At 59.0% G+C, this 14180-nt stretch overlaps 5 protein-coding genes and 1 non-coding gene across 6 annotated transcripts; 3 read left to right on the forward strand and 3 right to left on the reverse strand.

Annotated features, from left to right (window-relative positions):
- Nucleotides 1-535: 535 nt before the first annotated feature.
- On the reverse strand, nt 536-1397 carry A1Q1_03340 (uncharacterized protein; the record flags this gene model as incomplete). Its single annotated transcript, XM_014323172.1, has 3 exons — nt 536-700; nt 1058-1129; nt 1179-1397. 3 exons carry the CDS (start codon nt 1395-1397, stop codon nt 536-538), a joined length of 456 nt encoding a protein of 151 aa, XP_014178647.1.
- Nucleotides 1398-3076: 1679 nt separating this feature from the next.
- Nucleotides 3077-5430, reverse strand: A1Q1_03341 (dipeptidyl-peptidase; the record flags this gene model as incomplete). Its single annotated transcript, XM_014323173.1, has 5 exons — nt 3077-3961; nt 4084-4101; nt 4155-4214; nt 4266-4364; nt 4429-5430. The coding sequence occupies 5 exons, from the start codon at nt 5428-5430 to the stop codon at nt 3077-3079; spliced, it is 2064 nt and encodes a 687-aa protein (XP_014178648.1).
- A 486-nt stretch (nt 5431-5916) lies between these two features.
- A1Q1_03342 (uncharacterized protein) lies at nt 5917-6783 on the reverse strand (the record flags this gene model as incomplete). Its single annotated transcript, XM_014323174.1, has 1 exon — nt 5917-6783. The coding sequence occupies one exon, from the start codon at nt 6781-6783 to the stop codon at nt 5917-5919; it is 867 nt and encodes a 288-aa protein (XP_014178649.1).
- A 747-nt stretch (nt 6784-7530) lies between these two features.
- A1Q1_t249 lies at nt 7531-7642 on the forward strand. Its single transcript has one exon. It is a non-coding gene; the product is annotated as a tRNA-Leu (tRNA).
- A 412-nt stretch (nt 7643-8054) lies between these two features.
- A1Q1_03343 (hydrolase) lies at nt 8055-10149 on the forward strand (the record flags this gene model as incomplete). Its single annotated transcript, XM_014323175.1, has 5 exons — nt 8055-8178; nt 8240-8430; nt 8588-9149; nt 9239-9333; nt 9913-10149. 5 exons carry the CDS (start codon nt 8055-8057, stop codon nt 10147-10149), a joined length of 1209 nt encoding a protein of 402 aa, XP_014178650.1.
- Nucleotides 10150-11946: 1797 nt separating this feature from the next.
- A1Q1_03344 (uncharacterized protein) lies at nt 11947-13224 on the forward strand (the record flags this gene model as incomplete). The annotated part of the gene is made up of 2 exons (XM_014323176.1): nt 11947-12091; nt 12224-13224. 2 exons carry the CDS (start codon nt 11947-11949, stop codon nt 13222-13224), a joined length of 1146 nt encoding a protein of 381 aa, XP_014178651.1.
- Nucleotides 13225-14180: the final 956 nt, after the last annotated feature.

The raw sequence follows: 14180 nt of genomic DNA on the forward strand, positions 1-14180 counted from the left end.
GTGAACGTGCAGTCGTGGTGGAGGTCGCTACTTACGTCAGCTTCCAGGCACCGATAACGAGCGATAACCACGCTATTTGAACCTGACACGTTGCCCAGTCCCTCACTGCTTGGTCGTGTGATCGTGTTACACTAGCTTGACGGGCCACGACATCAGCTCTCGGCCACTACCGACTTCAGAGTCGCGAGACTATCAAGCAGGCAGCCGGTCAATGCAGAGACTGTGGTGACAGGATGCTGTCTCCTCGCCCGAGGGCATAGCTACCGAGGGGTTCAGATGCTCCCGCTGCGCCCTGAGCCTTGCCGCTGCACTGACCTCCTCTGACGTTGGTGGGGGGGGTTGCAGATCGTGTCCGAGCTCGACGCTTCCACGTCAAAGCGTTCGCACGGCTTCAGTAGCACCAATGGCTGACGCAAAACAAACAAGGGAGGCATCGTGAATGACGTTAGGTACATCGAGAACTGCTACTACTACTATCACTCATAAAGGTTTCTACAACACGGCAAGCGGTGCGGGTTTTGGGTCGGAATAGAGCTTAACCCCAGCGGCGGTCCTGCTCCTTCTGGGCCTCATCCTGGCGGCGCTGCTCCTCGTCCATCTGGCGCTGCTTCTCCTCGAGACCCTCACCGCCGCGCTCCCACTCCTTGTCGAGCTCAGCCTGGCGGCGGTCGAGATCGGCCTGCTTGCTATCCAGGTCGTTCTGGCGGTCCTCATTCGAGCGGTTGTCGTTGTCGTTGTTGTTGTTGTTCTGGTTCTGGTTGTTGTTGTTGTTGTCGTTGTTCCAGTTGTTGTGCTGGTTGTTGTTGTTGTCGTTGTACTCCTTCTTCTCTGCGGAGAGTTAGTACCGGCAGGCTTTAGCTCAACTCACCCTCCTGCTGCTGGTTGCGGTTGCGCTCCTCCTCCTCACGCTTCTTGCGCTCCTCCTCCCCGCGCTTGTTCTTCTCCTCCTCGTCGCGCTGGCGGTTCTCGTTCTCCTCCTCCTGGCGCTTCTCCTCCTTGTGCTCCTTGTACTGGAGGGTCAGCTGGGCAGCCAAGACACTAGCAGCGGAGGACTCACCTCGTGGACACCGTAAGCGGTGGCACCGGCGGCCGCACCGGCGGCCAAGAGACCACCGACACCAGCGGCGATCTGAAGTCAGCTATAGGCGCAAACAACGTTGAAGCTGAGCAGAACTCACCTTCTGCTTGGTGGACCAGCCCTCCTTCTCCTCCTGCTGAGCCTGCTGCTGGCTCTGCTGGCCGTACTGCTGCTGCTGGCCGTACGAGGTGTTGGAGTTCTGCTGCTGGAAGGGCTGCTGCTGCTGGCCGTAGCCGTCGGTCTTGCCGTACTGCTGCTGCTGCTGCTGCTGGGCAACGTTCTCCTTGTCGCCGCCGGTGAACTTGTCGAGGAGACCCATGATGAAGAGTGTTAGAGTGTGTGTGTGAAAGAGGGAAGAGGGAGAAAAGAGAGCGAGGTGATGAGAAGAGAACGGAAGGAGGAGTGAGCGAAGACGAGGTCGCTTTATGTACACGACGAAAGGAGGTGCAGGTCTAACTTGCTGTTGCCTTCCCCCGGCTTCCGATCCCGAAGTGACCGCAGGGACGCAGGAGCATGGGAGCACTGTCGTGCTGGAATGCAGTGTGCATTATGCGTGCCAGCGAGTCAGACAGGCGCAATCGCGGCCAACGGTAGCGAGCTAGAGGGGCTGGAGAGGGAGGCTAAGCCAGGGGCGAGGCTGCGATTGCCGCAGGTCGGTAAGGGGGAGGGTCGTGCGGATCGCCAGCCAGTGCGGTTACCGTGGAGAACGGGTGAGGTGGAGGCGGGCCTGCGGGCGCGCTGGCGTAGGGCGTGTAGGGGTTAATTGGGACAGCGAGGCAAAACGAGGCTCGTCGGTTGTGATGATCTACGCGAGCTGTGCGAGAGCGAGCAGAGTGCGCTTGGGCCGGTTCATGGCGTCGTTGGCCTGCAATCTGGCGCAGACTGGCGTACCGCCCAGCGTGACGCTTTGTCGCCTCGCCCTCCCCTGCACTTGTGCACTCGCGGCCCCTCCCGGTTGCGCTCGTGCATCCGCTGCTGCATGCTGCTGCGTCGATCTCTGCGACAGTGCGACGGGCTACAGTGGGTCGAGCGTTAGATTAGCGGGGCCACTGACTTCAGCGGCAGCGTTTAGAGCGTGCCTCTAGGGGCTAACGTTGTCAGGAGTCGCAGTTTAGAAGCCGTGTAGCGTCCTATTCTACCGTACCCCTAAGCACTGCGGCGTCTATCGCGAGCTAGACTTTGCGGACAACGTGCAGACGAGGCATGTCGACGAGGCATGCGCACTGATCAGTGTACCACCACTACTGCAAAGAGCGATGTCGTTTCCTGCGAGCGAGCTGCTAGCTGTAAACATGGCCCAGCAAGGCCACTGTCATGACAGCGAAGTAACAGCGCCCGGCGCCTGTGCAACGATCGTCGACCCACTCCAGTCTCTCACCCGCCGTCACTCACAAGCGATAAGGGGACGAGGAGATCTCCTGCACCCTTGTACCCGTCCCGTGAGCTATGTCCCTCAGCCCTCAGGTGATCGCACACAATTCGTCAACCCAGTGCGCGAAATACGATCAATGGCGCCAAGAGGTGCAAGAGTGCAAAGGGGAGGTAGGGACGAGGGATCGAGGGGAGGCGTCACGGACGTCGTACGGTTCTTTCACATCAAATGCGACGACAGCCGGTCCAACCAAACGTTGCGGTGCAAGAAGTCTGGAACGCACACCAGGCGTACACCGGGCGGGCCGGGTTCCTCGGCTCAGATCCCAAAGACAGGCGCGTCCCTCGCTCCCGCAGCCAATCGGCAGTAAGGGCTTCGGGACGATCGGGCGTCGAGTGTTCGAGCCCCGGGCAGCTCTCGCATCTCGCGCAGCATTCCTCGTTACACGAGGCTCGGTATCTGATCCACGTGTTGCAAGTGTGCCTGCAGATCACTGATCATCACTCGAGTCTTCGTACGTGCTGCGATCGCTGCAACGCACGGTATGCACGGCATGCCCCCGGCCAGGACACATGTTATTCTCTGCATGGACTTCTATACATCTTCTGTCACCTGTCACCCTGCGCTCAAATGTCCCTCTCGAGGTAGCTCTGGATGAAGCCAGGGAGCGTCGCCTCGTACTCCTTGATGCCGACCTTGTCCCCGTCCTTCGTCATGTTGGCTTGGAGGAGGAGCTTGCGCGGCTGCTTCTTGTCCAGCACAATGTTACGGTGCTTGCTGATCCACGCGTCCGGCACGGCCGTCATACGGTTGTACATCTCGTGACCGGCCTTGGCGTCGGCCGTCGACTTGTAAACTTGCTGCTGGAGGAGGAACTGGCCGACGGCAGGCTTGCCGACGGACAGAATCTTGCTGCGGTCCAGCGTGACGCGCAGGTCGTTGTCGCCGACCTCGTCGATCTTGACAAAGTCCTCCCCGGCGTCGAGGAAACACTTCAGGATCGCGTACCGCGCCTGCATGTGCGCCTGGCCCCACTTCTTCGCCGCCGGGTCGTAGTGCTCCAGCGCCAGAAGACCGGCACGGGCCATCATCAGGTACGAGACGTAGAGGACGTCGTCGGCCTTCTCCTCCGAGTCGTCCGTGTGGCCGAAGATTGCGAGCATGTCCTTGTCGCACGCGAGGTACATCGCAACACACTCGGCACGGCATTCCTCGTACGAGCTCGAGATCGTCTTGAAGACCGAACCCCACGTCTCGCCGGCCTTGTACCAGGACTCGATCGGCTTCTTCGTCAGAGGGTTGATGGGAGGGTTCTCCTTGTCAAAGTTCGCCTTGCCATCCGCGTCGACGATGAAGAGCTTGCCCGTTCCGTGGCCGAGAAGCTCGTGGATGCCGACCTGCACCTCGAATGCAGGGCCGCGCAGCTTGTCGTACAGCGCCGCGTCCTCGTCAGAAAGGAAGGTAATCTTCTCGTTGGGCGCCTTGGCGTTGAGCACGTTGCCGAGCGAAACCTGGAGTTAGTATCGGAACTGACGCTAAGCCGGTGGTGATTTGGAAGGGGCTCGTCGGTGGCACGTTCCCGTTACCTCCAACTACTCCCACCCCTCCCTCGCTCTCTACGCCTCCTACTCACGTTCTTGAAGCCGTCCTCCTGTCTGATGACATCCAGATTAGGAATGTTGATTCCTTTCCACGTGAGCAGACGAAAACAGTATTGAACTCACCTGCAGGGACACCACCAGTCGCGAAGGAGATGATCTCGAGCTGGAGGTCAGTGGAACCCTCAGAGTGTCAAGTGCCAAACTCATTACTCACCGAGGTGAAGTCCGGCTTCATGAACTTGTCCTTCTCGAAGTCCTTACCCCAGGGAAGCTTGGGAATGAACTCGGGGGAGCGAGAGACCATCTTCTCGAACTGTGAGGGGTGTCAGCAGACGATCTCGTGAGGAGACACAGAAAGGGTGACGGTGTAGGCTCACCTTGCGGGTCTGCTCCTGGTTGACGGCGGCAACGAAGCCCTCCCACTCGGCGCGGACTCCTGCAGGGTCACGGTAGGTCTCGACAAAACCGATGTTGGACTCGACGGTCGGGCCAACATCGCGAACCCACTCGCGCTGAGACGCCTCGTACTCGGGAATCGAACCGGTCTTGAAGTGCTTGACGTAGTGCTCGAGCATCTTCTTCTGGGTGTCGTTGGCAGCGTAGGGGATCGCGGCGGCGAGCTCATCAGCGACAGCCTTCATCTCATCCGCGTAGTCGCCGTGCACGATGTGCATCTTGCGTCCGCCATCGAGCTCGACCGTCTCCTCCGGCTTGGTCTCGGCGCTAGCAACGCGGAGCTCGAGGCTGCCGTCGTCGCGCTTCCAGAGACGGGTGTTCAGCTGGTCGACACCCTTCGCATCCGCCCAGCTCTGAACGGCCTTGATGTCGTCCTGCGTAACGTTTGACGAGTAGTAGTGCGTGACGTGGCCCTGGTCGGGGAAGCCGAGGAGGGTGCTAGCGGCAGGGGTGGTCGAGAAGATGTCCTCCTTGACCTTGTCGAAGAGCGGGGCGGCCTTGTCCTTGTTGGCGGAAGCATCGACGAGCTTCTTCAGGTCCGCCTCGGACACACGAGGAATGATCTTGATGTCACCAAAGCTCTTGAAGTTGGCCAGGTTGCCGAACACCTGGGCAGTGTACTCCTGGGCGTGAGTCCAAGCCTGCTCATCAAGCCCAGACGCCTTGCGAAGTGCGTCGAGATCGGCGAGCTTGCCGTCCTTGTCAGACCAGACGTAACGGAGCAGGTCATACAGGTCAGACGCATACGGCGTCGTCTGCTTGAGGATGACGCGAGCGCCGATCCAGCTGGCACGGCCGATGTGGTAGGCGTAGCGTTTCTCGTTGTCGGAGAGGGCGTCGAAGAACTCCTTGACGACGAGGGGGCAGATGGGGGCGTTCTCGTCCGCGTAGAAGCGGGCGTTGGCATTGGCGTCGACACTCATGGTTGCTTGTTGAGTGAGGGATAGGACGAGAAGGACAAAAGACGATGCGAGGAGGTGGCCACTGATATGACGCAGAGCTGCACGCGCTGCACTGGACGGTCCGGGGCAAGCGGCGACTGGCTGGAACTGGCCCCGCGTGGCGGATATCGGATCTAGCCGACGGTGACCTATTTCTGGGTTGCTTTCATCGTCCTACCCTACTTTCTGCGTACTCTCCACGCTGTTCATCCCACTCCATCGCATACGGAGTCACGCTGGTCACTGCTACCTGCAGGGCGTCATTCCGAACGCACCGGATCAAGCGATATCGCCGGCGACCACTGAAGATCCGCAGTTATCCCGGTCATCTCAACTTCCGATGTTCATCTATGCGCACACGACCAGAACTCGCGGATTGTCAAGAGAAACGGACCAGCAACTCACGACTGCATAACAGGTCATTGGCTCATCATTTGTCTACTGAATAAAACTCGTCCTCCCCAGGTGCTAGTGGATCACCTGCTGATATCCGGGTCCATTACTCATTACAGTCACGCACGCTGCACGGTCCCGTTCCTTCCCATCCCACACAAGCTCGAGATCATCATCACACTGCACAAGCTCAGCAATCCTCCTCCAGTCCTTGATGAGGATCTGAAAACGTTCTCGCAACTCCTCCCCGAACTCTTCCGAGTATTCCTCCCAGTCCTCCTCGTTGCTCTCGTACAGTCGGTCCGGAATGCAGTACCTCACTTCCCCCCAGTACAGCAGCTCAGGGACACCGCCGATGTCGAGCCCCCCTTCCCTCGCACTACCGCACAGGTCGAGTCCGCGCAATCTCTCCGCAGCAGTCTCCAGATCTGTTGGCTGGTCAGACCGGCTGTCCCTGCGCAGGGCGTCGAGCACCTCATCCGGACGGGTCTCGTAAACGGTACAGCTGTCCCAAGCTTTGGGTAGCGTAGACACGAAGGGAACACCGGAGTGTAAGGTGATGTCTTTGAAGCCGGCCGATGGCAGGTGCAGGAGGGCAGGATCAGAAGAGAGACCTCCGCTGCAGCAGCCCGGTGAGTTGAAGAGGAGCACCCCGTGACGCGGATCAATGTCGCATTGCTCATAGTCATCCAAGCGTCTTCCGATTGCGCGCCCCTGCGCGCTGTCGCAGATGCGCCGCTCTGTAACGTTGGGGAAGAGGGCTGTGTTTGGTCGGCACACAGACCACAGCAAGAGTAACGTCTTGGCGAGCAAGGGGCCTTGAATTGTCAACCTGCTCACCAGACCTAGCGACTCGCGCCATCGTTCGCTCGGGGCGGGGAGGTGGCCCCAGTCATCAGCTGCGCGGGCTTCCTTCGTAGAGCCTGGGTCTTCGGCGGCCATGAAGGCGGGATATTGAGAGTCATAGCAGGAGACGAGGCGGCCGCACGCGAGAAGGTCGAGGAGGCCTCGTTGTCGAGAATCAGCGCTTTGTACCTTTGTACAAGGTGGGCATGGCTAGGTCGTAGAGTGTGCGAGAGGAGCGGGCTACCAGCGCCAGCGTCCGGCGGTCGCTGGTATTGGCGGGATCTAGCTCTTTGCAGATCCATAGCAGGATTTCTGACGGTAGTGTCGGTGTCATGCCCCGGGGTACTGGGTGGTGATAGCGGCGGGTGGATGAAGAGAATGGACAAGAGCGAGAATGATTGATGTGTATAACCATGACACGACTGACACAACATCGTCACATGTGCTGCGCGCCCTCTCGTCGCCTCAACCACCCCATCCGTATCATGTCCACCTCACTTCGAGAGCATCTTCTGCAGCAGAACAACCCTCTCTGTCCCCCCTCTTTCGGTAGTACCTCTATTCAGCTGGGGCCCATTGTCCCACGTGCTGCTGTACAAGAGCGGCCCGCCGGGATTCACGTGCAGCCTGTAGGATAACCGATCCAACGCCCCTGCCCATGATCGTCCACGAGCGGCATCGATGCGATGCTCTAAACCGCTCAACACTCTCCGAACCAGACTTCTGAAGACTCTTGAGACTACCTTGCATCCTGGAGACACCGATAGTCTGTCAACCGACACTTCCGTGACTCTCTTTCGACAGGAGCAATCATAAGCCAGCCGGTGCGATCGCAAACATCAAGGCGAGATGGCCGAGCGGTCTAAGGCGCTGTGTTAAGGTTCTCCGTCTCTCGACCCCGAGAGCGGTTATCCTCCGCAGTCTTCGGACGTGGGTTCGAATCCCACTCTCGTCAAGCGAGTAGTAACATACTCCCTTACGCCTATCTTTTTCGAGTTCGTTTCGAGTTCGAGCTCTGGCCGGGCGGAGGAGGGTCGAAAAGTGTCCGGGGTGCGAGGAGAGAGATGGTCTCGTGATACTGCGGGGCTCCGGCCTCCACTTTGTCTGCTAACAGTAAAGGCAAGCCTTTGCCGCTGTTGGCGGCTCTCGTTTAGTACATTCAGCGCTGTCCCGAGGATTGTGCTCAGAGTCCGTATGCATGCAGCCTTTCAGCCGAGTAGTTTGCAGCCTGGACCTGATTCGGAGGTCTGGTAGACTACGTGGTGTGGCTGGGCTGGCTGCAGCGGAAGCAAAATGTCTGAAGCAGTAGATAAGACAGTTGATCACCGATCTCATGCTGTTATTGTTGCACACTTCACGACAGCACCATGAGCGCTCCTGAGACTGTCCCCGCTGCCGAACCCGTCGTCGTGACCTCTGAGGTCAAGGAGGAGCTGCCTTGCGATATCGCGACGCTCAAGACGTTCGAGTTCGACCGTATCCTTTCCGAGGGTGAGTCGCTTCAGTGTCCATCTCTTGTTCACTGGGGTTCTCTCAATGCCGAGGCATCTAGCGACGACAGAGCTTTCCAATCAAGTTCACAGCAGGCTAACTCCAGGCCCTACTTCGGTGTACCTGTACGGCACCTTGCACGGCGAGCCTGCCATCATCCACGTCGCGCGCACCTCGCTCGACACGAAACGCGCACCTCAGCTCGTGAAGGAGGGGCTCGAGAACCTCGACGTGTTCCTCGACAACCGTCCCGTGAGTGGTTTCAGGTGGATCTACGCCTTGCATTGGATCTGGATTTAGCAGTGCAATCGCTGCGCCCTTTGTGCGCCCCGCGGACAGCTCATTCTCCCCTGTGCTGGTCGCAGGGAGGTCCAGCTTTTCTCATCCTCTCGGTTCAAGCTGACAGCAGTACTTCTCCGCGCATGCCCTTCTGCAGCGCACGCCCGACTCACTCCCCGATCTGGCGCTGAAGCTCATCTGGCCCGCGACCTCCGTCCACGTGAAAAAGTACACGGCCCAGCCGCGCAAGATCCTGCACGAGACCCCTGAGACGTACAAGGCCGTCGTGGAGCCTTACATCGAGTCCTTCCCTCCCGAGCGTCTCGAGTGGGTCCGCGCCATCCTCCAGGGGCGCAAGGAGGCCGAGCGTGTCGTGTATCGCTCGCCCGAGCTGCCTCTCGTCGGCGCTGATGGTGCCAACGCCGCCGTCGAAGGCGACAAGAACGGCAACGAGGACGTCGACAACACCTTCGTTCTCGTCCCGGACCTCAAGTGGGACGGCACGACTGTGCGCCAGCTGTACCTCACTGCCATTACTGGTGACGGGCGTATCCGCTCCCTCCGTGATCTGCGTGCTGAACATCTGCCCCTGCTCAAGGCTATTCGCAAGCAGGCGTATATCAGCGCGAAGGAGAAGTACGGCGTTGAGAAGGGCGACCTTAGGATGTTCATCCATTACCAACCCAGCTACTGTGAGTGTGGTGATGCTGCAGTGCCGTGGCGCCAGGCCTGTCTGGAAGTTTCGCTGCCAGCTAGGAAATCCCCCATGAGCTAACCCCAGACCACTTCCATGTGCACATCGTGCACGTCGCTCACGACATGTTGGCTGGCATGGCAGTGGGACAGGCGCACCTCCTCGACGACGTGATCAACTGGGTAAGTCCACTATCTCATCCCATCACTTCGGTCGCATCAGTTTCACCGCATCTGCCAGTCCCGCCTCATCACTGCCACTTTGGCCGCATCAGTTGTACCAGTACCTCATACTGGGCCCATCAGTTCTGCCATCGGATCCGTTCTGGCAGCACTCCAAGCATCGAGCTCGGGCCGTCTCGGCTTGCGACAGTCTCAGCCCACGCCATCGGCACTGCCCGAGACAGCGCTTGTCACCCCGGACTGTCCAGTTACAGACTTCGTGCCCCGTGCCGGATCGCGACGGCGTGCCTGTGGCGCTGTGCACATTGGGGGTTGTCACCATGGCTCGCTGGTATCGAACGACGATGAGGGGGGCAGGGATAAGCTCCGGGGTAGCTCTGATCGGCATTGTCCTGATGGGGCCCTGTTTGTGATGTGTTCGAAGACGGCCGGTGTGACCGTGACGGGCGGTGACGGGCGGCTGAGACTGAGTCGGGCCCTCAATGCCGGTGTTGCAACGAGGTGGTATGATGGACAATGGACCGATGGCCCACCTCTTACTCGATGCTTCGCATGCGATGACATTAAGCTAATCCTCAGCTCGAGATCGCCCCCGACCTCCCCCAAAAGCTGACGCTGACCTACGCCCTCGGCGTCGAGCACGGGCTGTACGCCGCGCTCGCGCAGGCGCCCGAGAACCAGGCGGACCCCACTGCCTCGGGCGTCAATGCTGCCTCCGCTGGACCCGATGCCGATACCGATGTCGACGCCGACGGCGCCGAGACCGACGCTGCGGATGAAGATGGGGAGAGGGACGCGAAGCGCCGACGCGTCTAATCTGGCCCGCGGGTGACATCCTCCTTCCCTTTCATTCCCTTACGCTTGGCGGGTTCGTCTGGCTTTCTGGGCCCCCGTGTGGTTCTGGAGTTCTCAGAAAGCCATGAACCCAGGCTCAATGGTTCCTTGCGCACCTTGCGCACGAGGACAAAGTGCACAAGCCGCAACCTCGTGATGCCTTTCTCGCTTCCTTCCTCAACTCAAACTATAAGAGGAAAGGAACAAGCAAAGGCAGTCACCAGACCGCAAACAGCAGACGCGAGACGCGATGATGACGCAGGAGGAACAGGAGGGGACGTACGTCGAGCGGTCCGTGCGCAAGGGCCAGAGTGAACAAAGTTCACTCGGGCCAATCGAAGGAAGGGAAGGAAGGGAAGCTGGGAAGAGACACGCGCACCCTGTACATTGGGACCTTAGGAGTTTCCTCGGGTGAAACTATGGGTGATCGTAGGAACTGTACTGCAGGGATGATTGTCATATGCATACGCTGGCTTCTCTCGTGATCTCGCTAGTTCGCGCTCTGGTGAATGGAAGGGATTAGTCGATTAGGGGCGTGTTTCTCGTCATGGCGCTTGTAGCATGAAATGTTTCCAGCCACTCGGGTCGCCTTTGCTGCGTCACATTGGCCCTGTGATCAAGGATTTCGCATCGCGGTGATCTACGAGTATCATATAATGGGCCGAAACACGAGCCAAAGGCAGTCACGTCGTGCACGTTGTGGCTTATCTCGTTGGGATGGGGCTGTCACGCACCTCTTATCGTGGGGACGGCTAGACTCCCCATATTCTCGCTGATCGTACCATGTACATGTAGGTCAAGCTGCCCTCGACACAGAACCAGAGCACAGTGCAAGCGCGTCTGCCTAGTGAGAAAGCAAAGACGCGTCCTAAATTGCATGAGAGAGAGAGGTATGAAGACTACGTACGAACCCATGCCGGCATCGTGACTTGCGTTATGCGGTCGTACTCTCCCTCTCACTTCTCCAACTGCCTCCGAGCCGACGCATGAGGTGATGCCCGCAGGGAGCAGGGTAGGGGGCAAGTCTCCACACGTTCGCGAGCACAGATGGGCTTAAGCTTGCTCTGGGTTTGCATAGGGCTTGCGTAGGGCTTGCGAAGATGGGAGTGGGTGGGATCTGTGGGAATGCAGAAGTGGCACAGTCATGATCTCGCGGGAGGGGAGGACAGATGACAATCGCTTTGGCGTTGGAGCGTTCGCAGGCACTCGGAGCACTTGTCTCCTGCAGGACAGCGGAGCCGAGAGCATGTTTTGTGGAGTAATGTGTCAGGACAAAGTGATGGGATGACAGGACGTGCACGCGATTGTCACCTACACGCTCCAGCTCCCTTCCAGGACACAGGACACATCAGAAGAACTTTCTGCGCAGGAGCATACATCCCAAGTCACAGTAATGCCGGAGTCGCAGTCTGGCTCGATACGTGCTTCTTTAGACAAACTTGATTCGAGCCACGGACCCAGCGAGCCCCGGGGGATCCGAGAACTCTACACTTGCGAACGCCGAACTCTGAACTCTACTCTGACTCCACTCTGATCTTGATTCTGTGGCCTGTCTCGATCAGCCGTTGGGTTGCACAAGTGGGCTGAGTCACTGCACATGACACGAGGACATGAATCTTGCAGAGCGGCTCCATGATACCCTTGGGTGTCTAGGCCTCCTACTAAACAGACCTCACTAACACGGGTCCAGCACGGCCAGCACAGCCAGCACGCTGGGCAAGCACGTGCCCAAGTTTCGCAGCGCACGACCGGCACCGCACTGTCCGCACTGTCCACACAATGAACGGACGCGAGGCATCACCCGATGTCGCCGCGGCAAAGGGCACCTCAGCGCATGGACATTGGGGCAAGATTGGGTCTGTGTCCGAGACATTCGTCAACGTTCGCACTCCTGTGTTGTTGCAGCAGGCCCGAGGGTACGTCTGTACGTCTGCACATTTGCGTTGATCTCGGACATTAATGTCGACAAACAGCATAGAGGGCGTGACGGACGTCACGCTGCCCCATGTCCACATTCTGCCCTTATCGTGATCACATCGCAGGTATTGAGGAACAGCTGGACGGGACCTTGCCGCCGCGGCAGACGTCTGTGACGTTGAGGACTCGCCGAACCACCGACTAACGAACACTACGATACGCGGCATCCCGTTCCCCCGCGAGCTGGACTCGCCATCAACATCATCTGCCGCGTTCATGGGCGCCCCCGACTATAGCGCGTTCGCGTCGTCGTCGTCGTCGTCCCGCGACTTCCGCCGCCATCGCCGCTCGTTCCGTTGCGTCTGCGGCCGACGCGCCGACTCGGACTCTGGCATGTACTGCTCCCCGGACTGTGCTCGCCAGGATGCCTTCTCGTCATTAACGCATACGCGCAACAACTCGACGACGCATCCCGACCACTCGTTTGAGATGGACGACTATGACACGACTGGATCCCGCCATCGACGAGCGGTCCGCGCGGACCCGTACCGCACCGACCTCACGCGCGAGGAGCGGCGGCGAAAGCAGCGAGCCGACGGCAACGACAGCATCTCGCCAATGTCTGCGCGCAACCTCATGCTGTCCCCAAGCGTACCCGAGCTCGTCTCGTCGCATTCTCGCAACACGTCAACCGCGTCATCCGTCTTTTCGCTGTCTTCCATGTCGAGCTCGATGAGCCTGAGCCGCAATCCGTCGACTTCGTCGCGTAATGTCGCCCTGAACAGCGTCATTCTCGAGGATGCACGCGAGAACCTGTCGACCGACCGATCGACCCTCAAGGCGTCAAGACGGACGCACTCGATCGACAATGACGCCCCGCCATCCAAGCGGCTAGCGGTCAACGACATGCTCGATGAGATCATCAGCATGGAGAATGAGTTTGGCGACGATATGGAGAACGTGGGGGATGACGCGATGGTTGACGCTCCGTCTGTCGAGAACTACGACGTAAGCGTGGAGCTTCCACGCGCCAGAAACACCCCTCTACGTCAGCCTCGCGTCAACCTTTACGCTTTCCTTGAGCAAAGTCAGCCATGCATGTCTGCGATTAGTGACGACCTGCAGGGCGGCTGTCAGTAGGGCCATCAGCAGGGATGCACGGGGGTGATGAGCAAGGGGAAGAAAGGAGGGGGAAGGGAGAGTTTCCCCGAGTGCCCCGAACGACCCTTCTGCCGTCGACGCGTCCGTTTCACTTTGACCTTTGGGCCAATAATGACGCAAAAGGTCAGGCGCGTGGAGTGGTCCGCTTGTCGTGTGCCGATGTTGACTGTCTTTCGAGATGGCGCATTGGACGCGATGTGCTTGGAGCTTGGAGGGGGGTCTAAGTAACTCCGACTGCTCGTGGGCTCCATACGCGCTGCCAGCTGGAGTCGTATACACCACTCAAGCACAAAGTGCAGCGGGACGAATAGAGATTGCATTTGCGGAATTTGCGGCGGTGGGTTTGAATGAGTCCAGTCTGAAGCCAAGTCTGACCAAGGTGTGGGAGAGATACTCCGCGCAGAGCATGCAGAGCAAAAGGGGAGGGGAGGCGGTGCGCAGGAATCAGCGCGGGAATCGAGGTGTGTGAGTGGGCGGGTGGATGAATTACTGACTACATACGCTTGTTCTGTGATCTTTTGATGTAATGATAGACGAACAGGCAGGTGTCAGCCAACGCAAGCCAGTCATGTATTGCGCGCATCAGCCAGTCAATGTACATGGCAGACGCAGTGTTGATTTTCAGGGGGACAATTGGCCATTCCTTCTGCTCTGATGCCCCGGTGCCCACGCGCAGTCAGCCAGTTTGAAGCCAGTCTGAAGCCAGCTGGATCGACTCAAATTCAAACGCCCATTACGCCCCGAACGCCCCGAGTCTAAGCCTGTCCTAGTCAGCTTTAGCGGATTACAGACACAACACGCGGGATCAAAAATTTGAGGGACAGACTCGTCAGGGACACAACGTCAGCCTCGAGGGAGACTTGCTCGACAGGCATCAGGCCCCAGCCTAGGATGGACCTGGGACCTGGACAGGGTCTTGGCTGCTGGACCCTATG

The sequence above is a fragment of the Trichosporon asahii genome (genome assembly GCF_000293215.1).
Source record: "Trichosporon asahii var. asahii CBS 2479 unplaced genomic scaffold scaffold00056, whole genome shotgun sequence".
Taxonomy (NCBI): Eukaryota; Fungi; Basidiomycota; class Tremellomycetes; order Trichosporonales; family Trichosporonaceae; genus Trichosporon; species Trichosporon asahii.